A 27739-nucleotide genomic window follows, 5' to 3' on the forward strand; every position below is an offset into this window, starting at 1 on the left:
CTTCTATCCTTAATCAAGAGATCCCCTGTGTGTGTATTTACCTAGTTGTATTTTACGGGACGACAGCTATGCTCGTAGTGACCCGTTTTCATATTTCTCCGCATCCAATTTATTCTTAAAATTGTGTACAGTTTTGGCATTCACCGTTTCTCTGTTCAGTTTGTTCCAGACATCAATCACTCTATGTGGGAAGCTATTCTTTTTCAGGTCTCTTCTATAAATGTCCTTCTTTAGTTTCTTTTCATGTCCTCTTGTTTCTCTTATGTGTGTGTGTGTGTGTACATGTATATATACACACACACACACACAAACATGAGTAGACAACAGGTGACTTTTCTGCTCCTCCTACATGCCAATGACTGTAGCAGTCCTACATAGGTACAAAAGACAAGGATATTATGTTTCTTCCCTAAGAAATCTATGGGAGGGGCCAAGGAATGTTACCAGCTATTGTGGGGGTGTAGGTTTCCAATCAATACAACTCAAGGCAGCAATTACCATTACAACCCACACTATATATACTTATATATATATATATATATATGCAAGTGGAGTTAAAAATGACAGCAGTGTTGTAGTTACAGTTTTTTCCTCATATTCTCAATTTTCCTGATTAGAGTTATGCCATTAACCAGGTGAACTGAAACTAGATCACTGTATACTTCCATTTCTTTTCATTATTTGAGCTCAATGTTTTGTCTTAATGAAGACATTTTCAAGAGTAAACTGAAATAACAAAAATTACATAATTACAGTAATATTGACAATTGTGTAAAAATAAAATATACAAGAATACAATATAAATGCATACAGATACAATGACAAGGAACAAAAATGAAGTATAAAATTCAAAAGAGAGTGATAAGGAAGCGAATACTTACATTTAAAGGGAGGTGAGAAAAAAAAAAAGGACAAGTTAGGGATGTACGGTATATATACACATGAGTCAGGTGGTTGAACAATGCAACCTTAGAGGTTATGGAGTAAGATGGTGGGGGTAGTGGGGAGGCTACAATTGCTCGAAGCCTTTCATATTAGAGACAGAGCTCCAGTCATTATCATCCAATCTAATATGACCTCTAGTATACCTCTGTTTTCTTCTAAGTATAGAAACAAAAATTTCCCACTCCTCCTTCCCTCCACCCCCCTCTCTTCTTTGTCTCCCACTCCTCCCCTTCCACCTCCACCCTATTCCTCCTCTTCCCTTCCCCCTTCCCTACAGTAACCACACACACCTAAACCCCACCCCCCTTACTCTGTGACCTCTGAGGTCACATTGTTCAACCACCTGATCCATGCATATATATACTGTACATCCCTAACTTTTTTTTTCTCACCACCCTTTAAATGTATTTGCTTCCTTATCACTCTCTTCTTTTGAATTTTATACTTCATTTTTGTTCCTTGTCATCGTATCTGTATGCATTTATATTATCCTCCACATTTTACCAGTATTGTTCTTGTATATTTTATTTTTACACAATTGTCACCATTACTGTAATTGTGTAATTTTTGTTATTTCAGTTTACTCTTGAAAATGTCTTCATTAAGATGAAACATTGAGCTCAAATAATGAAATGAAATGGAAGAATACAGTGATCTAATTTCAGTTCACCCGGTTAATGGCAAAACTCTAATCAGGAAAATTGAGAATACGAGGAAAAAACTGAATAACTACAACAAACTAAAATTCTAACAACCAACTGCAAGCAGACTGTATTTGCTAATTGATTTGTTTATTTTATGTTTTATGTACTTTTATGTGTGATCTGAGGGGGGACTTGGAATGGATTCATATAACAAAAAAGCTTGTTAAAAACAGGGCTTCAAAGGGGATTATATCTGTATACTGTATAAAAATGTATATGCACACACACACACACATGCATATATATATATAAATATATATCTGTATGTATTTCATACACACAATACATATGTATATACATGCTATATAAATACTTGCATACATCCACACCCACACTTACACCTCTAGATGGAGGTGAGAGGGTTGATGGATTTTGAAAATGGGCAGCAGGTAGATGATTTTCTCTGCCATCCATTTTACAGAACCACCACTAGCAGGTATCCATCATTAGTTCCTACACATACATACCCTCATATTCACACACACACATGCATGCATACATATATATATATATAATGTGTGTATTTACCTGGATGTAGTATACAGGATTGGAACTGTGCTCATGGGGTCCCGCCTCTTTGCTTTTGTGTGTGTGTGTGTATGTGCATGTATTTACCTAATTGTACCTAATTGTATTTATCTAATTTTAGTATCCATGAAAGGAGCAATGCTCATTAGGTTATCTCACCTACTCTTCAATTTATCATATCTAGCCTCAAATGTGTATGTATGTGTGTGTGCATGTATGTATAATTGCATAACACTCCTTCAGTGATTACAAATGCAAATTTGGAAAGGAAAGGTACAGACTTCTATATATGTAATCATCTTATGTACATAAGAACAGCATGACTAAAAATAAACATAAAGATGCACAAACACTCATGAAAATGTTGTACTGTTACTGTCAGCATGAGGGCCAACCACTCTTACTAAAATCTTGTATGAAAGAAAATACTTTCCATTCATTCATTCTTATGGTTATAAAATTCATCCATTATCATTTTCAGCCTATCTTTTCAACCATAATCACCAAATACATCTTCATTTTGGGTAAACAATGGACATAATGCTCTGCAAAGTCTTTTGTATTATAAATTTTTGGTGGTGAGACTAAGTGTTGACTTCCTTATGTCATCATCACCCATGTCTTCAGCATCAAAATCATCAACAGCATCAAAATCACCAAGATCATTATCATCACCATGATAATATGACCTCTTCATCCTTCCATAACCCGGTAAGGCATCACATAGGATCAAAATACAGTTAAAGATTTGCAAAGCTGTATTATGCATATGAAGTAACAAGAAGTCCAAGGAAATGAGGATGCCATAAGTCTGGCAGTTCTCTCTGGACATCAATGCTACTTCTGGAAAACTCTCCCAGCTTAAAGAAAACAGCACACAGTCCTGAAGATACAAAGGAGATAACAGACTGGAAAACAGGCAAGAAAATGGAAAAATCTGTACAGAGGAATGATCCTGTGCTACAAAGAGAAGAACGTTGTCGGGCGTAGTGCACTGTGGGATATCATGACAGTTTTAATTGACTAGGATTGTACATGCAAATTTCAAAGTTCACCCTTACCCTTCATTCATTGGAAAGCATCACAGTTAATTGCAATGAATCACATAGAGTCAGGTTTTATTCACTTTCTAATTCACACTTTATCTTCTGATTTAATTTTCAATATTTTCATCCATGCTTTGCTTTGGAAAAAATATTCATTCTTCTAAAATCCTATATAAAACAATGTTACCACCTCTGATTACCCATATCAATACTTTCTGCTGGTAAACGCACAACCCACAATGCACGTTGCTACCGTTTTCCCCTACAGCAGGATTTCAAATTCTATCACAACACACGAGCCAGAACAATTGCTGCTTGTAGGGTTAAATAGTCAAGGCTTATGCTAGAAGGTTTATGGAATGCTGGAATAGTAACTGCAAGAGAAAAGTCCACTGCCGAAAATGTTATGAAGGCTTGGGTTTTGACAACAGCAATGATCACCATCATCACCATTATCATCATAATCATTATTAATATCACTGTATTATATCATTAGCATCATTACAATTATTATTATCATCAACATACTGTACATGGTCCTCGATGCAATACAATCGACAGACCAGATGTGAATCTACCCAAAAACCAGGTAGGATTAGAGTATTCTTGAAGTTTTTGGGAGAGTTCCCAAGCTTGCAGTTCAGGAATCCACACATATTCAAATCACCTTACCAACCTTAACTTATGTTCATGGTTCTGGGCTAAACTAGCTTATATGTTATTCATAACCTTCTACATTACATATACCAACCTCTGCCATTCAACTTTGTTCAATTACTTTGTCATTGCTAAAGCATCAAGCAATCTCATGCTGACTAGAATATTAGACAGCCTGGTTCTTTCTAGGTCATTCACCCATCTTAATTTTAATGTCTGAAAACCAAAAATTCTGACCAGGTTTCATTTATTTCAACATGCTTTGTTTTGACACTTTTTTCTTATATTTGACAAATTTTCTCTGACTACATCCTGGAACTATTTTGCTCTACAAAGAATTTTCACTTTCCTCATCCATTATTTTACTTTTTATTTGGATCATCATAAATTTGACTTTTAATCTAATTCAGCCCACATATAACATCAAGCCATCAAGCTCTGGAATGATCAACCATCAACCTCATTGAATTCTCATAAGGAAAACATATTTCCTATTTGTTAGAATGTAGACGAGGAACATCCTATATATAAAAGAAAGAGAGAAAAAAAAAAAAAGATAAGAACCCTGTCACAAAAGTGGAAGTAGAGATAAGACAGAGAGGAAAAGATGCAGGTGTTCAATATGAATTTAAGTTGGTATTAGCTGCTGTTGCAGTGCTGTGGTTGTTGCAATGGGTGAAGATGTCTGAGCTTTTAGAAGAATCCTCCTCCTCCAAACTTGCCCGTGAATCCTCCAATTCCTTTACTGAAACCTCCAATGACATTGCCAACCTTGCCTGCTACATTGCCTGCCACATTAGAAACCTGTTGGAAAATAAAATTGTGATTCTAACATGTATTATCATATTCTGAATATTTACATCAAGTAAAGGAAATAGACATGCATGCATATGCTACATATACCAAAAGGCCTTTTAACCCATATATGGGGATAGTTGAGACAGAGCATATCTACTTTTTACCCATCCCAAACCCATAAAAAAATAATAAATAAAATTTCTCTTCAAACTTAGCATCTTATGTCTGAAGGGTCATCCCTGTTCCCCACCAAACTGCTTGGGTCAAAGGTAATGCAATAAACCATAGCACTTCCTAAGCAGAATCAAAAAACTGAATCTGGTTTACACCCGCTAGTTCATTATATGGTGACCCCTCCCACCTCATTCACTTGAGAAATATACAAAGCAGGCAAGGAAAGCATCCCTTTGGGATACACCATTTCTTCATCCATTTAAAACCCCTGTCCTTTCACTCATATCTTTTGCACTCTGTACATCCAATGTTTTCGTCACTCCATCCATCGACCTCATTGTGGTTAGGATTTCCTTACCTGCTATGAACCCTATTTCAAGGTATTGCAGCCCTCTTCATTTTATCTGTTACTTAAGAAGGTGGCAAGATCTCAAAACTGGATTTGATTACATACATACACCTCTTGCACCACCCCCATCCATGTATAAATTGAACAGCCAAGGTGACATAATACATCCCTGACAAAGTCCCACCTTTACCTCGAACCATTCACTCTCTCCATTTCTAATCCTAACACATGCTCGACTACTCTCATAAAAACTCTTGACAGCTCCTAAAAGCTTTCTTCCTATGCTATATATCTGCAAAACCTCCCACAGTGCCTTCCTGTCTACCCTGTCATAATCCTTTTCCAAATCCACAAAAGCCCAAAAAACACCCTTACCTTTTCCTATAGCTTTCTCACATATCTGTCTTACCACAGAAATCTAATCTATGCAACCCCTACCTGTCCTAAACCCACATTATTCCTTGGCAATTACTCCCTCTATTACTATTATAATAATAGTAATAATAATAATACATGCTTATACCAAAGGTTTTTTCTCCTTACAAGGGAGGTAGTCAAAAAACAAAGACATAAAATCCACTCCCACCCATTCCATCCCCATATATTCCACTCCCATCCACCCCCTTCCCTCCCTCTTATCTTGGCTCCTCCTGGATGACAGGTCATCCCTGCATCTTGCCCACTGCCCTGGGTCAGATGCAGTGTTGCAAGACACAGCATATCTACAGCAAGTGGAGCAGCATTGCACTGTGTGAAGAGACACACCACCTAATAACCTAGGGTTTTCCAGCTGAATTTGTTTTGCAAATTTACGAGGAGCCTTGTCTATCTCACATTTGATAACATTTAAAGAGCATGGTGACATAGCACTTCCTGGGTCTACCACAGCGCTGATGTGGGGTAGGTAGTGATGCCTCCCCACCATCCTTGAAACGTAACAACCAGTGTTGCACTGAACGCACGGTAACCTCTGTATTTTCAGAGATTTCCTTCATGGAATGCCCTGCCTTAAACAGGGCCACTATAGAGGAAACCTTGTCATGTTCGATTTCATGTCCACTACCCATAGCCAGCAACACAGATGCCAAACCACTGAGAATTTACATAAAATCAAAGGCAAAGTGTGGAGCTCCAGAAATGTAATCCTCCCCCTGTTGAATCTCAAATAACACCGAGCCTGGAAACACTGCATGCTCTGGTGGGAGCCAACCTTGGTCTCGCTGCCAGGCATATGACAAAATATCTGGTTTGCTCAGGATATTGAGGGCAAAGGACTTCCAATTTATGTCATAAGTATTGATGTCAGCACTATTGGATCCAAACTTATGGAGGCTATTGTATATATATATATATATTCAAAGAATAGAGAATAGAGGTGGGTGGACAAATTTAGGTTTTTTATTAAGGTTGTTTAATCAAAGTGTTAATCTTATATGAATATATGTATATTTTTTGTGCCCTAGTCAGGATTGTACTGTCTTGATACATGACTTTCTCTATTAATAAGTTTTATTGGACCATATATTGTTGTCTAAATTTTGAATAACCTATGCATTGATAATTCTTAGCTTCAATTTTATTCTAAATTATTTCTGCATCATCCCAAGATTAGCTACCTCATCATCTTATCCCTTTGAATCTTTTTCTTATATTTGCTGCAACTCAAAAGACACATTGAATTTGCAGCTAGTGGCAGTGCAAGGTATATTCAATGAATCCAAAAGGAGAAATGTTTTACTCTCTGTACACTACAGAAAATAAAAATAAGTTTAAAAAAAAAAAAAAAAAAAAAAAAAAAAAAAAAAAAAAATTATATCAAACCTTTGCAACGTAGTTGGCTGGATCCTCTCCAAGTGTCTGACTAATCTGTGCTGTGACTTTTGGTTTTTTGTCTGTAACTTCATCCTCCAATCCAGTCTCTGGGTAGTCCCTGTAACAAATTTGATTCTATAACTGGTGCAAGAATATATTGCTATAGAAATTAGTATAAAAAGATATGGTATAACAAAAAGAAAAGTTAATCCTGAGGTGAATATGAGGAGCGTGATGAAAATAGGAAACACAAAGGAAAAAGTAATGATACAAGAAGAAAAAGTGTTATAATAGTTTAAAGTACATACGAGAGAAAAAATTTAACAGTTCCAATAAAATTTCAAAACTAAATTCCTTTAACTGTGTTGTTCTTTTAGCTAAGGTGCTGAAATGGCCATACACTTTGAGCACAATATTTTCAGCATTAATTTCCAGTTCAGCTGTAACAAATCTTGTTGCAGTGTGCAGAATATGAGTTTGCAGCAATAACATTCTTTTGAGCCATTTTAATTTTCCGATAAACACTGTTGTGTTTTCCATAGTTTACACTTGGATTGTCAACAGTGTATGCAGACTTCATTCAGATCCAGTCTCTAGTTTAGATAGTAGCTGATTTGTTATGGTCTCTGATGATTCATTGTTATCACTGTAAAAGTCAAGCAACACATGGTACACTCCCTTCCTAAAATTAAAGTATTTCAAAAGTACTGGGAAACAGTAGTACCATTGTTTGAAACATTAGTTGCTCTTGAAAAAGGCAAACCATATTCTTAGATGTACTCCACATGTATTTGTTTAGAACATAGTACAGTGCTAGAATATTCTAAAAAATATACAAGGTCCTCCCACAATTTACAGGCTAGGATGGTGCCCCTTACAGAGGAGTTTGTAGCATGGAACCATGCCCTTGGTTCAACTTCACTTGTGGGAGGGTTCGTACTGCCATATTCAACCTTCACCGCAAGTAACAAATATATCAAATAACTCAGGTAAGATATCCCTTTAAGGTGGTCTGAACCAAAATCATGGCTCAAGATGATACATGTATTTACTTAGTTGTATTTTATGGGACTAGAGCTATGCTCGTTTTGACCCGTTTTTGTATCTCTCCACATCCAGTTTGCTTTTGAATTTGTGTATAGTTCTGGCATTAACTGTTTCACTGTTCAATTTGTTCCAGACGTCAATCACTCTGTGTGGGAAACTGTTCTTTTTCAGATCTCTTCTGTAGCTGTCTTTCTTTAGTTTCTTTGCATGTCCTCTTGTTTCTCTTTGGTCCCATTTTAATAGATCATCTCTATCAAGAACTTCCATTCCTTTCATAATTCTTAAAATGGTCAACAAGTCACCTCTCTCCCTTCTCTGCTCTAACATTGTCAGTTGTAATTTCTCCAATCTTTGTTTGTATGTCAAATTTGATAGTGTAGGTGCCATCTTAGTCGCCACTCTTTGGATTCTTTTTAATTTCTTTGTGTTTTTTTTTTTTTTTTTGCTAGGTGCCCACATTGATACAGCATATTCTAGTTTTGGTCTTATCAATGTAACAATTTCTTAACCATCTCTTCATCCATGTAGTCAAATGCCACCTTCATTGATCTTAACAAATTCTAAGTCTCTCCAAATATCTTGTTTACATGTCTGTCAGGTGTCAAGTCACTTGAGATGATTATTCCTAGGTCCCTCTCTGAGTTAACTTTCTTTACTTCTTTGTCTCCAATCATATATTTTCCCGAAACTCTATTTTTGCCTTTTCCGAACTCCATTATGCTACATTTCTTGATATTGAAATTCATTTCATACTTCTGACTCCATTCCCATACTTTATGTAGGTCATCTTGTAAGGATCTGCAATCTTCTTCTGTTTTCACTCTCTTGAGCTATTTAGCATTGTCAGCAAAGAAATTCATGTAACAATTCACTCCTTTGTCCATATCATTTATGTATATGGCAAACATTAAGGAAGCCAAAACAGAGCCCTGAGGGATGCCACTTTTTACTTCTTCCCATTTCGAGTTTTTATCTCTAGGTACCACTCTCATCTTTCTTCCATTTAGAAAGTCCTTCATCCATTCCAACAGCCTGCCTTGAATTCCTCCTACTTTTTCAATTTTGTTTATTAATTTTTTGTGTGGTACCTTGTCAAAAGCCTTTTGGAGATCCAGGAAGGCGCAGTCTGCCAACCATCTCTTTCTTGTATTATTTCAATCAGTCTCGAGTAAAAGCATATTAGGTTTGTGGTGCACGATCTTCCACTTCTAAAACCAAATTGTTTGGGGTTTATTATATTGTTTTCTTCCAAATGTTTGATCCATCTGCTTCTGATGATCTTTTCGCATATTTTAGCTATTGTACTAGTGAGGGACACTGGTCTAAAGTTTGTAGGATCTTCCCTGTTTCCTCCTTTATGTATTGGCACTATGTTTGCATCTTTCCAATCTTGTGGTACCTTTCCCTCTTTTAATGAGAAGTCTATTATCTTATGTATTTTATCTGTCAGTTCGTCTATGCACTCTTTTAATATCCAATTTGCGATTTCATCCGGTCCGTGCGATTTTCTGACATCCAGGCTTTTTATTTGATCTCTTATTTCCTTCTGAGTTATTGTTATTTCCTTCATCATGGGTGAACTTTCTAACTGGTCATCCTCCCAGGGTTGAGAGTTCTCGATTGTAAAAACAGACTTGAAATGTCTGATCATAACATCTGCCATCTCTGTATCATCTGTGTATTCCTTATCACCTTCATGTAGTTTTACTATGTCATGCTTGTCCTTTATTTTGTCATTTACATATCTGTAAAAGAGTTTTGGTTGATCCTTACATTTGTCTATAATATCCCTTTCATATTCTTTTTTTTCTTTCCTGTGTATGTTTACATATTCATTTCTAAGTACACTGTACTTTACATGTTTGCCATGTACCATCAACTAAATGCTCAAGCTGACAATGCCATATGAAATTAAGGGGTATTTGATTCTTAATAACATCTTTATATTCTGTCACTGTAGAATTATTTAGGGCTTTCTTTAGCCCCATCATCCTCAATACTTGGAAAATTTTGTTCTATCAGAATTTCTACCACCACTACTACTACTTAAATTTTTAAAGAGACCTCCATCCTTGTGGAACTGTGTATTTACCTAATTGTAGTATACAGGAAAGGAGCAATGCTCATTGGGTCCTGCCTCCTGTTCTCTAATTTTATAACATACCTAGACTCAAATTCATGTATGGTTCCAATGTACTGTTTGAGCTTGGGCTATATCACCTTCTAAGCTATTCCACATATACATCTATATGGAAAACTGTATTTCTTCACATCCTTTTGATATGTGCTCTTTCTTAATTTATGTCTGTGATCTCTTACAGCCCTCCCAAGCAGTAAGGATCTGTATTCCAGACAGTTCATTGGCCCTGCTGTCACCAATGACTATGGTTAAAACACTTTTATATTTTAATGCCTTACACTTAATGCAATTTTTCATTTATCAAACTTTCTACTACTGTCTCCTCAAAATCAAGGTTTTGTATGTGTGCTGATATAGGAGGTGGGGACCTGGTACCTCTAGGATATAGGAGACTACTACTACTACTACTAGTACTACTACTATTTTTCATATAACTAACATAAAAAATAGTGGCATTAATCACAACAGACAAGCTATGATAGTGGTACTTACTCCCCTTCGGCTCCTTCTGGAAGGCTGTTGGAAATGGGGAAGAAGAAACAACATATAAAATATGGTGAATGTTAAGAAAATGATCACAATTTTAAACAATATGACAAAAAGGAAAATTGATAATTAATTTTAATTGTTGCCTCAAATTTCAGTCATTAGAAAAATACAGCCCTATAGAAGCTGGAAGTGGTCCTGAAGCCCTTCCATAATTATCTTTAGGAAGAAACCTTGAATTGATATCTACATTGCATTAGTGCAACTGTTTCTATATCTTTGGCTGATAGCAGCAGAAGGAGGGGAGCAGTCATCTGTTGTCAGCTCTCTTTGTATTCAAAGGAGGAGGAAATATGGATGAATTTGATAAAGAGAGATATCAGGCTCAGTCTGAAGGCCAAGTGTCAACTCCTTGGGGCACAGAAGTGAGAAAGTTGAAGGAGGTTTATGGATAGATGGCAGGGAGATGACTTTGTTTTCCCTCTTACAGGACCACCTCATGTAGGTACCTATTATCAATCTATAAGAATATACAGTGGACCTATGAGTTCTGCTTGTACTTCATTCCAACCATCCAATATATAATGTCAAAAGCAGAACATGCAACATATATTTACATCTTGTATACGAGGAAGAGAAGGGGTGGCTATACAGTACTACCTCTCATTAACAGACTAAAAGGGGGGTAACGGTGTCCGTTGATGTGAATAATCCGTTGGTTTGGAGTGGTTTTTGGGTTAGTGATTGCACAGCACTAAACAACAGCACCAAAAACACCGAAAACACAGCAAAAACACCGCAAACACAGCTAATTAACGTCCATTAATGAGAGGTAGTACTGTACTAGTAAGTGAAGAGATAGGTAAATGTGTAGTGGAGTGGAAGGAGGTTTCTTCAAGGTTAATGTGGATGAATGTGAAACTGAGAAAGGAGATGTGGGTTTTTGTAAGTGCATATGGGCCTGGTAGTGAGAAGGGTGTAGAAGAAAGGGAGGATTTTTGGTTAAATTTAAATGAGTGCATTGAGGGATTAGGGAGAAACATTAATGTAGTGGTATTAGGAGACCTTAATGCTAGGGTAGGAAATGAACCAATAGATGGAGTGGTTGGGAAGTGTGGAGTTCCTGGAAAGAATCATTGTAGAGAGTTGATGGCGGAGATGTGTCTAGAGAGTTGATGATAGCAAATACAGTGTTTAGGAAGAAAGTCAAGCATAAATATACATGGGAGAGGGTGGTGGATGGAAGTGTGGTAGATAGAGTGTTAATGGACTATGTAGTGGTATATAGGAGTATAACAGGAAGAGTTAAGGATGTACATGTTCTAAGGGGAGAGAGTGGGGGAATATCAGATCATTTTCTAGTGGAAGGTAAGTTGAGAGTAGAGATAGATGGAGAAAGAGGAAAAGGACAAAAGGTAGGGAGGTGCTTAGAGTAAACTGTTTAAATGAAAAAGAAAAGAAGGAATACAAGAAGAAGTTGAGAAAGGAGTGGGAGGGAGTGAAGGATAGCGTAGAACTAGAAGTGGAGGAGGAATGGGGATAGTTCAAAGAGGGAATCACAAGGTGTGCAAAGATGGTGTGTGGAACAAGGACGGGATGAAATAAAATGAAGGGTAGTGAGTGGTGGGATAAGGAGGCAAAGAAGGTTGTAGAAGAAAAGAAGTGAGCTTTCACAGATTGGTTACAAAATAGGACGAGGGAGTCATATGAGAGATACAAAGAAAAGAGAAGTAAAGCATAAGATAAAGGAGGCAAAGAGGAGAGCAGATGTGAAATGGGGTAAGAATATGACAGAAATTTTTGAAAGTAATAAAAAGATGTTTTGGAAAGAAATTAAGAGAGGAAAAGGAGGCAAATCAAGTACAGAAGAAAAGGTAATAGGTGTAGATGGAGAGATGATAATGGCCTGAAAAGTGGCTAATGAAATTTAACACAAGTAAATGCAAGGTAATGCACATAGGTAAAAATAACAGCAAGTACGATTACAAGTTATTTGGAAATTCGTTAACAAAAGTGGATAGTGAAAAAGATCTCGGCGTAATTATCAGTAACGACCTCAAATCATCCAAGCAATGTATTTCAGCCTCTGAGAAAGCAAATAAGATTCTAGGACTGATTGCACGATCTTTTGATTTCAAAAGTCCATCACTCATTAACAAGCTATATAAATCGTTAGTTCATCCACATTTGGAATATGCTGTTTCCGTATGGTCACCGAATCTCATTAAAGACATTGACAGACTGGAAAAAGTACAACGGCGAGCCACAAAACTGATTCTAAATATCAAAAATAAATCATACAAAAATTGACTAAAGCACATGAATCTGTTTTCCCTCAAAAGTGACAAAATTTTCACATTGAATGAGAGTCCGACAAGAAACAATGGTCTCAAACTGTCTGGAAATAGATTCAATTTGGAAGTAGGTAGAAACAACTTTGCCAACCGTGTAGTTAATGAATGGAATAAACTTCCTGCACAGGTAGTGCAATGTAGTTCAGTTCGAAGCTTTAAGAATCATTTAGATAAATACTTAAGTAAAATGCTGTAATGATTATAATTTATCTTATATTATTTGTTTTTGTTTTGTTATCATTTGTCTGTCTGATTTTCATTTATTATTAGTTATATGTTAATTTATTATTTACTATTTACCTGTTTGTTTATTATTTTAACTATACCTATGCATTTATTTATGTATTATATTTGTTATTTACATTATTATAGTTTTTATTTATTATTTTATTATTAATATAATTTTTTTATTTTTTTTTAATTTTGCATCCGACCTAGATATGGATCAAAAGGTCTCCTGTCGGCATGCTCCGCCTTTGTAATCCTTTGTAAAGAGGAAGATGGGCAGAGTATTTTAGGGAGTTGCTAAATGTGAAGGAGGATAGGGAGGGAAAGGTAGTTGCAGTGGGAAGCACTAAAAAAATGACCGTGATGAATGAGGAAAATGGAGGAGAAATAAGGAAAGATGAAGTGAAGGCAGTTGTTAAAATGATGACAGCAGGTAAGGCACCTGGTCTGGATGGATGTCATGCATAATGTCTGAAAAATGGAGGTACAGCAATGGTGGACTGGTTGGTGAGGTTATTTAATGTTTGTTTAAGAGAGGGTAGAGTGCCAGAGGACTAGAGGAGTGCCTTTATAGTTCCACTTTACAAAGGAAAAGGGGACAAGTGTGAATGTAGTAGTTTTAGAGGGATCAGCTTGTTAAGCATAGTTGGGAGGGTTTATGGGAGGGTCTTGATTGAGAGGATTAGGAGAGGAACAGAGGGAGTAATTGGTGAGGAACAGTGTGGATTTAGGACAGGTAGAGGTTGCATAGATCAGATTTTTGTGGTAAGACAGATAGGAAAAGGTAAGGATGTTTTTATGTTTTTTGGGCTTTTATGGTTTGGAAAAGGCTTATGACAGGGTAGACAGGAAGGCACTGTGGGAGGTATTGCAGATATATGGGATAGGAGGAAAGCTTTTAGCTGTCAAAAGTTTTTATGAGAGTAGAAGAGTGTGTGTCAGGATTAGAAATGGAGAGAGTGAGTGGTTTGAGGTAAAGGTGGGACTTCGTCATGGATGTGTTATGTCGCCCTGGATGTTCAATTTATACATGGATGGGGTGGTGCAAGAGGTAAATGCAAGAGTAGTGAGTCAAGGATTGGAGATGGTTAACCTCTTCACTCTGGGGCACATCGCATGTCTGGCAGCATTAGCTGCCCGACGTGCAATGTTGCGTCATAATAATCGCATTATAAAAAATAAAGTCAGTGCTCAATCGTTCGTTCTCTTTCACCCGTGAATTTTGATAACCATAGAAAATATGATGAAGCCAGTTTAGAGAGAATGGAGGTTACGTAGGTACGACTACAGTAAATATAATCAAGACGCTGACATCGGCATCATTGCGTACCCACTTGCTCCTCATGACGCCTACGTAGGCGTCACCGTATGGAAGTGGTTAAAGAAAATGGAGAAAAATGGGAGATAAGCTAGCTGTTGTTTGCGGATGATACTGCATTTGCAGCAGGATCAAAGGAGGGATTGAGGAAGTTAGTGATGGAGGAATATGAAGGGTCGACCTAGGATGAGATGGATGGATGGGGTAAAAGGAGCTTTGGGAAAGAGGGGAATGTCTGTTGAGGAAGGATGGGAGAGGACAGAAGACAGGTGAATGAAGAATGGTTGTACATGGATGATGCTGTGATGCATGAGGTGGAATAGGTGGGGGATGGGGGGTGAGGGAGTATGCATGAGAAATAATTTGATGCTTCCCAAAGGGATTTCTCCCCATTTTCTCCTTTTCTGCATGAGGGGACGGAGAGGGGGGGGTCACCGATTTAATGAAGTGGCCTTGCTGTGGGTTTGTTGTGTCTTGCAACACTGCTTCTGACCCAGGGCAGTGAACAAGATGCAGGGATGACCCGTCATCCAGGAGGTGCCAAGATTAGAGGGAGGGAAGAGGGTGGAAGGGAGTGGAGTGTGATGGGGATGGAATGGGTGGGAGTGGTTTTTTTATGCCTTTGTTTTTTGGCTATCTCCCTTATACATACATATACCAAAGGCTTTTTTCACCCTCACAAGGGAGGTAGCCAAAAAACAAAGGCATAAAAACCACTCCCACCCATTTCATCTCTAATACACTCCACCCTCTTCCCTCCTTCTTATCTTGGCACCTCCTGGATGACAGGTCATCCCTGCATCTTGTCCACTGCCCTGGGTCAGAAGCAGTGTTGCAAGACACAGCACATCCACAGCAAGGCTGCTTCATTCAATTGGCGACCCCCTCTCCATCCCCTCATGCAGAAAAGAAGACGTGGAGAAATCCTTCCGGGCTGCATCAAATTTTTCTCACACATATTACCTCACCCCCCATCACCCACCCATTCCACCTCATGCATCACAACATCATCCATATACAACCATTCTCCATTCACCCCTGTCTTCTGTCCTCTCCCATCCTTCCTCAACAGATTCCCCTCTTCCCCAAAGCCACTTTTACCCCATCCTGTAAGGGGAAAAAGTCTTTGGTATATGTATGTATATATATATATATATATATATATATATATGTATGGGAATATAGAATCAGGAATATTTAGACATGAAAACTAAAGATGCTATAAAACATTCTATACAGTAAAAGAATGCATGTCTTATTACTATACGGACTCTTTCATTACTAGACCTAGGGGGTAGTATTACCATATATAGCTGAGTACAGTGTAATTTTTTATATTTAATTTTTTATGTAGAAATTAGTGTGGCTGCGCTATACACATGTATTTATCTATTTATTATTATTATTTTTATAGGATACAAAATTCATGCATTTTTATGACAATTACCTACCTGATAGACCTACCATTTCAAGGTACCACTGGCTAATGTAGTGGGAAGGTCCTTTAGTTAGAATTTTTTCTTTATGTTGCTACTTGAAAAGCAGAACCTCATCCACTATGTTTACTTAAAATCTACAAATACCTTATATGAATGAAGAATTGACAATATTTTTTTTTATTTATCAATTACCATCTTCAATTGCATATATGTACATGACTTGTGAATACACCCCTTTTGTCTGATATATATATATATATATATATGCAAAGTAGACCACTTGGAAAAAGAAACTAACGAAGCAGAGCGCTTTCGTATATTACATCTTCAGTGCAACAAGTACATAGTGATAGGAATACATAGACAATATATACATGATACAAAGGAACAAGGACAGTTTGAATAAGCGTAGCAACCAATTACCCCCTGGAGAGCGGAAGGTCATTGTCAATTATCTTACGATGGTCGGGCGACATTAGGTCACAGTCGCCAAAGAGAGCGGAAGGTCATTGTCAATTATCTTACGATGGTCGGGTGACATCAGGTCACAGTCACCAAGGGTCACTGTTTCTACTACTTATATAGGGCGACATTAAGTCAATTCGTTGGATTACATTTTACCTGATATTATCTTACTAATTTCTTGACAAATGAAATTATCAAGTTTGTACAAGCCTTTATGTAGGTTGGTATTTTGATTACTAGTGGTATGAATCAAACTGCACTCTATTAAATTTCTTGCTATTATGTTGTTGGTATAATAGATTGCCTGGGCATTACCCCAATCAACTGGATGATTATTTAATTCAATATGCTTGAATATACCACTAGAATGATTGCCATCCCTAACATTTTTCTTGTGTTGTTCAATTCTAATGTTTAAGGGTTTGGCAGTTTGACCTATGTAAAATTGATTACACATTTTGCAAGGAATTTTATAAATGCATCCTTTTTTGATTTCAATACTATTGTTGATAAGTTTATGTTTTACTGTACTATCATGTTTAAAAACTACCTTTACATTAAATCTTTTTAATAATTCTGTGATACTTAACAAATTTTCTTGAAATGGTAAATTTAAAACATTATGACTATTGAATGGTGATTTAGGCTGAGGAGTTAAAAATGATTTCCTTGCAAAATTGTAAGCAATATCAAGGAATTGCTTAGGGTATTTTAATTCTAGCCCAATGTTAAAAACATTGCTTGGGCCTTGACCAAAGCCCATAAACTATGATTACGGCTGCAGTTTCTACAAAATTGCCTGAAGGAACAGGTATTACCGAAGTCTGCTCTTCCCCAACGACTTTTGAAGATGTCAGATCGCCCGTTTGATGATTTCCAACGCATCATCTTGTTGAAGTGTATTGACATTGCCAAATTAGAAGTGAAAGAAGCTTTTAGAATCAAAAGGGTCAAATGGCATATTTTTCAACAAACTATACCATCCATTGATAAGGAAGTGCTTTTAGACTATTGCTTCTGCAATATGAGATCCATTTGTGACCTTGCCAAGAAATTAAAAAATAAGTTACAACAACTTATTGATAATAGTGATTGGACCAAACATGCTAACAGTGAATTTGTAGTTAATCTTTCTGACAAAATTCTTAATACTAATGAGAAAACAGCTTTAGGATATGGACTTAGTTTTGCCAACAATTCAAATCCAACAAATTTTGTCAACATTGGTAAAGCTTTCTGTAATTTAAAGAACCATGATTTATCAGTTGAAGATTTCAATATTTGTAAAGGAATTGTTTATGGTGCTTTATCACAAGAGGTTGTTCCTAATTGCCCAGAACGTTTTCAGAAGGCAATTATTAGTCTTAAAAAAGATAATCATTTACATTTCACTAAAGCAGATAAATCTAATGCAGTTGTTATTTTAAACAAGGTTGATTATCTTAGAAAAATGAATGATTTATTAGATGATAACAATACTTACACACTTCTTAACAAAAATCCTACAGAAGTAGTTAATAGTTATTATAATAAGAAATTAAAAGAACTGCTTCATAAGAATAGAGACCTCTTACAGAAATTCACTTCAATTAGTCCCCCTTTGCCACATATGTATGGTCTCATTAAGACTCATAAATGTAACAACCCCGCTAGACCTATTGTTTCGTCAATTGGTTCCGCTTCTTACAAGCTTTCCAAATGGCTAGTTACTATCCTTAGCCCTTTAGTAGGTACAATCTCTTCTTCTCATGTTACAAACACTTCTGATTTAATAGACAAACTCCATAATATTAAACCTAATTATAAGTTTACATTGGTTAGTTTTGATATAGTCAGTTTATTCACAAAAGTTCCCATAAATGATTTATTATTTTACCTTCAAGATGAACTTAATAAACATGTTCTTCCATTGCCATCATCTACATTGATTGAACTAATTAAATTATGTGTCAAAGATTGTAAGTTTCAATTCAATGGTAATTCCTATTCCCAAAAATTCAGCATGAGTATGGGAAACCCTTTATCCCCAGTTTTAAGTAATTTATACATGGAATTTTTTTTAAACTAAAATATTACGCACAATCTTCCCCCCTAACATCCCTTGGCTTAGGTATATTGATGACATCTTATGTCTTTGGCCAGAAGATAAAAATGTCCATAATTTTTTAACTAAGTTGAATACCCTTGTTGATTCTATTAAATTTACTTTAGAAATTGAGAAAAATTGTACCTTACCTTTCTTAGATTGCACTATCCTACGTCATGACAATAGCCTTAAATTTAAAGTATATCGTAAACCAACCAATGTAAGTTCATATATTCATTATTATTCTTCTCATCCAAATAATATTAAACGTACAGTATTTGCCTCAATGTATTTAAGAGCTTTTCGTATTTGTAGTCCTGAATATATTGATGAAGAAATCAGAAATGTTTTTAACATTGGGCTAGAATTAAAATACCCTAAGCAATTCCTTGATATTGCTTACAATTTTGCAAGGAAATCATTTTTAACTCCTCAGCCTAAATCACCTTTCAATTATCATAATGTTTTAATTTTACCATTTCAAGAAAATTTGTTAAGTATCACAGAATTATTAAAAAGATTTAACGTAAAGGTAGTTTTTAAACATGATAGTACAGTAAAACATAAACTTATCAACAATAGTATTGAAATCAAAAGAGGATGCATTTATAAAATTCCTTGCAAAATGTGTAATCAATTTTACATAGGTCAAACTGCCAAACCCTTAAACATTAGAATTGAACAACACAAGAAAAATGTTAGGGATGGCAATCATTCTAGTGGTATATTCAAGCATATTGAATTAAATAATCATCCAGTTGATTGGGGTAATGCCCAGGCAATCTATTATACCAACAACATAATAGCAAGAAATTTAATAGAGTGCAGTTTGATTCATACCACTAGTAATCAAAATACCAACCTACATAAAGGCTTGTACAAACTTGATAATTTCATTTGTCAAGAAATTAGTAAGATAATATCAGGTAAAATGTAATCCAACGAATTGACTTAATGTCGCCCTATATAAGTAGTAGAAACAGTGACCCTTGGTGACTGTGACCTGATGTCGCCCGACCATTGTAAGATAATTGACAATGACCTTCCGCTCTCCTTGGCGACTGTGACCTGATGTCGCCCGACCATCGTAAGATAATTGACAATGACATTCTGCTCTCCAGGGGGTAATTGGTCGCTACGCTTATTCAAACTGTCCTTGTTCCTTTGTATCATGTATATATTGTCTATGTATTCCTATCACTATGTACTTGTTGCACTGAAGATGTAATATACGAAAGCGCTCTGCTTCGTTAGTTTCCTTTTCCAAGTGGTCTACTTTGCATAAGTGAACACACGTAGCCGTGTTCTTATTAGCATATATATATATATATATATATATATATGTATATATAGACGCTCCTCTACTTACGTTCATTCGTTTTACGTTTTTTCGATTTTACGTTTGAACCGACTGTAAAAAAAAAAAATTGAGTGAATTTTTTAGTTTAGCGCGCTCTCCTTAGTTCAAACGATACTTACGCATGACGCGGCATCCATTGTTTACATGGCACAAACGACAGACTGAACGTGCCTTGCCTCATCCCCCTCCTCCTCCTCCTCCCCCTCCTCCTCCACCATCTCAATTTATGTTGCTTGAATTCAATTTATTTGAAATTAATGTTATTATTTTACAATGTTATGTGTATAATTAATTATTTAAGGGTGTTTTATAAGATACGGTAATACAATTTACGGATGTATAGTACAGTAACAACTTACGTTCATTTTCAACTTACGTTCGACCGTTCGGAACGTAACTAGAACGTAAGTTGAGGAGTGTCTGTATATATATATATATATATATATATGTATATGTATATATATACATATGTATGTGTATATATATACATATATATGTATGTATATATATGTGTATATATATATATATATATATATATATATATATATATATATATATATATATATGTGTGCAGAACACTGTATATACTAGGAGTTGCTTTCTTGATTGATTTCTATCTTATTTACATTGAGTGGCATTATATCTATCTTGTTCCTCTCAGTCACAAATTCTTAAACCATTTTCATAAGATGCACCATGACATATGCAAAATTATGATTATAAAGGTACTGGATTTGGGCAATAGCTGTAAAAAGACCATCTTTAAACTGCACCTTGGGAAGTGAATTCATTATAATAGCAAAAGAGGAGAAAGATTTGGGAATGTTGATAGAGACAACCTGTCACCTGACAGACATATGACCAGGGTTGTGAGAGAATCTTATGGATTCCTGCAAAAGATTAAATTGGTCTTTCTCTATATTGATGAAGAGATGATGAAAAAAATCATAGAAGCCTTGATCCTTCCAAGGCTATAGATTCAGGAATGTTAAGACATGAAAACTAAATATAAAACAAAATGTTTATCTCTTCAAGATATTGATCCACAGATCTTTCACAATCTTTTCACATAATTTCACTATTGTGCTGGTCTGAGATACTAGCCTATAATTCAGTGGTGCCTCCAACTTCCACCTTTGTGAATTGATATCACATTAGCCTTTTTCCAATCCTGTGGCACTGCTATTTATTTTAATGAACATGAACATACAATACTATAAAAAGCTTGTCTGCCAGTTGTTCCTTTCATTCCCTGAGTATGTAGTCTGAGATCCTATCAGGTCCTGAAGCTTTTTTTTCATCCAATGATCCCAAAAGATTGAACATTTCCCTCACTTTTACATTTTTGTTTTCTAAACCCAAATTATTGCTTGCCTCATTTCTACAAAACTGCTCTCCTTTGAATTTAAAGCTCACAAGGAGTCAGCCCATATAGCCTAAAGACTAATTTGGTCTGTTTGGAGAGTGATGCAACTTAGGAACATACCGTAATATTACAGCACTTACTGCAATAATTGTTGTAAATTTCAATAAATATGACTAGAACACTGTATGTTTTACATCTTCCACAAATAGAATTAGAATAATTTATCATTTCTCTTTGTTTCTCTCTTGGTTATTAGCTTATTCCTTTCATGAGGCCAGCTGATACATTAATGGCAGGTTTGCACTGCTTCACCATGATTATTTACCTAATTATAGTATACAGGGTTACAGCTGAGCTTATGAGGTCCCATCTCTTTGCCTCTACTTTGCCTTAAATTTGATTGTTGTTGTCCTGGATTATATTTTCATCCCATTTACTCCAAGGGTCTACACATATATATGGAAAGCTATACTTCTTAACATTTTTTAAAAATGGTTGTATTTTAATTATTTTTTATTATGACCTCTTGTTGATCTTTTATCCCATATCAGCAAATCTTTTCAGTCCATTTTTTCTATATATTTTTTCTGATCTAATATCATTATCATGTCACTTCTCTTCACTCTTCCAATGTTGGAAGTTCCAATTTTCTCAAATTTTCCTTATGTTTTGCCTTTTATATTTTTCTTACATCTTTCTTTAAGTGTGGTGACATTACTGCACATTCCAGTCATAACTAGGATACATCTTCATCACAGGAGCATCTTTGATGCTAGGATATATAGTGATTATGACATAATTGATTCCTCATGATCACTGCCATCATCACCCGAGTCCAGAAGAAAAATGTACACATACACACAAAAAAATGCTTAACAGAGTATTCTAAAAATAAGAAGAAAAGTTTGAAAATATAACACATACTCATCCTCACAGACTCCACTTCCTTCCATTAGAGCACAAGCAGCTTCTTCTGTGGCCATTCTTTGGCTAATTGTCTGGTATGTTTTTGTGTTCAATTTCTCCTCCATGACCCCTTGAAGCTCGAAGTCAGTGTAGATTTTCTGTTTTTGAAAGATAAATAAGACTGAAATTAATTAAGTGATTCTCTTTAAAATCCAAAGCATTTTGATTATGGAAAGTCAGTGATAATTATTCAACATACTGGCTTTTATTTCTGATCCTTTCAAAACTGTGTTAAATTAATGAGAAAATTAAAATATCTAGTACTTTGAAACTACAAAAACTACCTTGCAAAAATTCTAGATACATATGAATCAAGCATAATCTAAGTTCTTTGAAGAGAAAAACTAAATATTTCTAGTACTTACCATTATTCTGTATCATAATTAATGGTAGCTGGATTTTACAGTTCTTTTACAGAAAGGCTATTCATATTTCCTGGCTTGAAATGAGGGAATGCTCTAATTGCTTTGTGTTCAGTATTTTCTATTCACTGGCCAGCAGAACATGCTACTTTCTTATCTACATGCTGGCCCACTATATGTATTACTTCACTCAGCAAAACTACCAACAATTCATGCAGTGAGGGTGAAGGAGAGAAACAGTCCAACCATGCAGGTACTTTCTGTTTTTACTTGGCATGCATACATTAATAATATATCACATATTAAACATTAACAAAAACTCAACATCACTAAAAGAGACTATTGCACAAACTAAAGATATTTATTCAAAGTATCATTAGGTATCAATATGACTGACTTTATATACTGTGTAACATATGCAGCTTATTGAGCATAACTTAATAAGAATTTATTAAAATCCAAATAATTAATAAAAAAAACCACCTGTGAAACTGGACTTTTATTTATGGATGTTAAAAATGAGGAAACAAATCAAATAGATATATAAGTAATATGAATTTACAAATTTTCATTAAAAATAGGTGGCAAAAATTACTTAAATATTCATGTGGAAAACTCTTCACAGTATCCACAAGTATTAGAAAGCCATTCCTGTCCTGTTGGAACAGATTCTTGGTTCTGGAAGTTCAGTACTTAGACCACCACAGGTACCTTCATAGACAATTTTTCTTATTTAAAGCTCTTGGAGTGATACAGCCCATTATAAGAGATGGCTTCACGAGGGAGAGTAAACTGTTCTAGTGCTACACAATCACATTTGGAGAGGATTGAGGACAGATGCAGTGAGTCAGAGGCTGCTAAAGGACAGATCATATCTTGGTGAAGGCAATTCATTTTAGTATGCCTTCTCTGAGTAACCTTTCTGGTCCAACTGCTTAATCATGGTTATACATTTTTCTTGCCTTACAGCTTCCACCAAAACACCAGGCTGAAGGATATAATGGGATATAGGATAGGAAGAGGATAAATATACTGGAGAAGAATAATGTGAGGAAGAATGAAAATGTAACTGTGAGCTGTCATAGATTAGAATGAAAATATGAGAGAGAGAGAAAACATTGTCCAGACATTAAAAAAAAAAAGAGACAAAGGCAAGACAGATAAAAACCACTGGAGGTGTAGAGTAAGGCGAACATTTTCCAAACACTAGCGAACCACGACGTTGATCTAAAATCTAAATGAAAACAGAAAAACAAGTCGATGATAGTGACGAGAAATGACGACGATCACGTGGGCGTAGAAACAATCAATGTTTGGGGGAAAGACTCTTGCAGTGTTCTGGAGGATAGTGAACTGCATTGTACACAAGAACATGGCAATGATTCTATTGACATGCAGTTCTCATCTTATGGTTTTCTGTTCATTCTCTCTTGAAAAAGTCACAAGAATCCTCACAATATTTCATGGCAAAACACTGCAACTCAACCTATTTCAGAAACTGAGTTGCAAATCTTTCCCCTCAATGGTCAGAATAGTAGTAGTCATAGTAAAAGTAGTAGTACAGTGGTGGCGGTAGCAGTATACTAAGGAAAGGACTTATTCCTTTAGTCTTCCGGTGCGAATCAATCGTTGGTACTCAGCTTCCACTCTCTGGTTTACGACTGCAAAAGCCTGAACACCCGTCTGATCTGGGCTTAGGCCGTAGGCTGTGAAATCTGAGAACAACAGCTGAAACAAAAGTAAAAGCAATACATACCTTGACACTCTCAGTGGTCACAGCACGCATAAGAAAAAACGAGTGGAAACTTTCCTATTCTTCAGTTTACAAAATCACATGGAAGTAGGGACTTACGAAGAGAAAAACAATTCAGCATACTATATATCTACTGCCAACTAAGAACAGTACAAATAAATTGATTCCAAAATCAATAAAAGTATATTTTGATCAAAATTAGAACATGTTAAAAATCATCAATATAATTCCTTAATAGACACTAAACAGATTTTACATATATGCATACATCTATAAATACACAACAGTGGATCTACCAAAACCCTATACTAAGACTTATTTCAAATTTATGAATGGAGCCAGAGTTAACAACTTAAAATTTATGCCAGCAAATGTAATGTGAAATGCAGGAAAGCCAAAAGAAGCTAAAAACATCAAACTATTGGGAGGAGTAACTTAAGGGTGGTTAGACCACTTTTTTTCATTTGCCCCCTCCCCCCAAAAACACTACTACAAATTATGAGTTGATATTTCATATATATATATATATATATATATATATATATATATATATATATATATATATATATTAGATTACCTTTTTCCTCCAGTAGCCAGAATTATCATATCATGTCATCCATATCCCCTAATTTTACTCCAAAATAATATGTCTTCGTAGGTATGCATAGTATAATACTTAGGTAATGATATGATTTTTTTAATGTTCCTATAGCAATAAGAAAAGAAAAAAAGTAGATGAAGAAAAAAAAAAGTTTTCCACATTCAGCAGATGTTTTGGATTTTTTTTTATAATTCATATAATAAAGGTTATTGAAACTACTTTCATTGAGTTAAAAACCATGAAATAACTACAGATTCACCAATTCTGAAGGGAATGAATCTTGATTTATATTTCTAATAAAAAAAAATTCATTGTAATATTTTTGGTTCTGAGTTTAGCACATTAATGTGGACTGATGAGGTTGGAACAATGTGCTCCACATATGAAGATTACATTGGCATTGACTATTTTCCCCCTACCTTGTCATTATATACCTCAGTTCAAGGATTGCTAAGTGTCTACTGTTGGGGAATGGAAAGATTCTCGCAGTATAATTAGCTGTAATAAGGGAATAAAATGGGTCATTTTACTGTCCACCCTTGGTTGCGTGCATTTAATGAGCTACTGCCACAACCAAATGGTATTTTTCAAAATTTTGTTACTTGAAATGTGTTCCCTATACCTTCTAAAACCTTTCTAGACATACTGGAGAAGAAAAAAAAAAAAATATATATATATATATATATATAAAATATATATATATATATATATATATACATATCAAGGACTACTATTATAATATATTATATATACATTTCAATGGTCTAACCTCCCTTAAAATGGACAAGAAGAAGGAAACTATTTAAAGAATAATATTTATGGAAGACCTTGAGACAAAAGACCACATAAACAGCAAAAAGTATATACAAGGTGGCAAACCTGAATTATGTAAAAATACTAATAATGCAACCATGGGATAGTCTGGAACCCCTTTCCCCGTTCCTAACAGAAAAAGGTGGATTCTGAGTCTATGGGATCTACTACAAAGAAAGACTGAAAAAAAAAAAAATAATAAAATAAATAAATAAATAAATATATATATATATATAAAATGACTGAGAACACATGGAAAATGAAAGGCAAGGATTATCATCATATACAAGTGTTTCAAAAGAAAGCAATCCTTATACACAGAAGGCTACATAAAAATAGCACATGGCATATACACTTAAACTTCATAAAGGAAAAGGAACAGAATGATGGACAATCAAATCATAATTGCATGAAAGACATGAGTAATGTGGTGGTGAACTGTCAGGATATAATACGAGTAGTTTTATTCTTACATTCTATCCATACCAGGGGTCCTTCATTCTCTGAGGAAGTTTTGGTATGGATGAAATGCAAGAGTAAAATTATTTAAATTGTAACCAAATGATTTGTTCACCACCACAACACTCATAATAATAACTTTGGCTTCGAGTTTCACTGACTGGAAACCTGTAGCCCCACAGTAACTGGCAATGGTATTTGGGGCTTCCCATAGATCTTTCTGGGAATCATTGTAGCAGTTGTAAGTTTGTTTCTGTTACCAGCTAAGAGGGGATGAGGAGGATGAAGACTGGATGAGGAAAAGGATGAATCAAAGGAGGAAGAGGAGAGCACTTACCAGCTATCAGTTCCCCTTACATCAAAAGTGAAGGAAGAACAGTTGAAACTAAAATCGATGGAGAGATCTTGAGGCTGGTCTAAAGATCAAGTGTAAGCCCCTTTAGATGGAGGTCAACTTAGATTTATTGTGCAGGAGTTTAGTCAGACTCGTCCAGCCCTCCTATCTACTTTTGCTCAACATAAATTTAAATATGTGGATATTCTTTGCCAACATCACTTCATCATTCAAACTATTCCAAAGCCCCATATGCCTATACAGAAAGTTATGCTTTTGTACATGTAGTCTTCTTTATTCTGTAATAATGCATTCTAATTCTTCTATCATCTTTTTGGAAAAGATTTTTCCTAGTGAATCACTCCTTCATACATCATAATCAAATCACCTCTCACCCTTTTCTTTTCCAATGTGGTCAACTGTTGAAATTTGAAGATGGACAGTAATGAGATGATACTCTTCAATGTTCTTGCAAGGCCACCACTTGCAGGTACCTATTGTTGGTTCCTTCTGTATATTACAGTTAGATGTATACCATATATCCTCAAGTAATAGTCAAATTTATCATATACCTTGTATAAAAGTCTGCTTTAAAATTTGCGGACTCTTGATATAATTTTTTATGTATTTATAACAGGTATTTGTTTTGTATATGTAACAGGTATTCATTATATCAGTAATTGTCTTACCATGTATATTCCATGTGAACAATAAAATTTAAAGTAATCTGCTACAGTGAGGTCAACAATTTGGGGATTCTGCTGTAATTTTCTATGTAAAGTGTTCGTTATACTGTATTTTTCGGACCATAAGGCGCGGGCAAAATCCTTAAAATCGGCCAAAATCAGGTGGTGTGCCTTATTGTGAGGTGTGCCTTATGTGTGGCTTCAGTGCAAAAAAAAGCCTCGGACAGTGACGTACTATTTTGACACGTTTCGTAGCTAGCCTGCCGATGGCGACAGTGCATAGGCCTAGCAAAAGTTACAACCAAGTTATAACCAAGATGCATGTATCTTGACAAGAAAATTGCGAAAACTTCGACAGTTTTCAAGTCCATGCCACCGCATTCATTCACGCTATCATGGCTATGACATGATAGCGTCCACAACACAGACAGCCATTTTGCATTGGTCTAGTCTCGCTCCACTC

The 27739-nt window shown here is 35.5% G+C and overlaps 1 protein-coding gene across 24 annotated transcripts in view; it reads right to left on the minus strand.

Moving 5' to 3' along the window:
• Window positions 1–1542: 1542 nt before the first annotated feature.
• Cadps (calcium-dependent secretion activator 1) overlaps window positions 1543–27739 on the minus strand; it is a 1142346-nt gene continuing 1116149 nt past the window's right edge. For 22 of the 24 annotated variants that reach the window (XM_076212572.1, XM_076212566.1, XM_076212568.1 and 19 more), the window contains 4 exons: window positions 22227–22366; window positions 10693–10716; window positions 7023–7131; window positions 1543–4684 (listed from right to left, as the gene is read on the minus strand). In XM_076212572.1, coding sequence (XP_076068687.1) covers window positions 4574–4684; window positions 7023–7131; window positions 10693–10716; window positions 22227–22366 — 384 coding nt within the window. In that variant the 3' untranslated portion in view covers window positions 1543–4573. Of the gene's footprint in view, window positions 4685–7022; window positions 7132–10692; window positions 10717–22226; window positions 22367–22655; window positions 24359–27739 lie in introns of those variants that run through there. The other 2 variants (XM_076212575.1, XM_076212589.1) reach the window with 2 other exon arrangements.

This window comes from Oratosquilla oratoria, chromosome 30, assembly GCF_046742065.1.
Source record: "Oratosquilla oratoria isolate Oo_2021 chromosome 30, ASM4674206v1, whole genome shotgun sequence".
Classification (NCBI taxonomy): Eukaryota; Metazoa; Arthropoda; class Malacostraca; order Stomatopoda; family Squillidae; genus Oratosquilla; species Oratosquilla oratoria.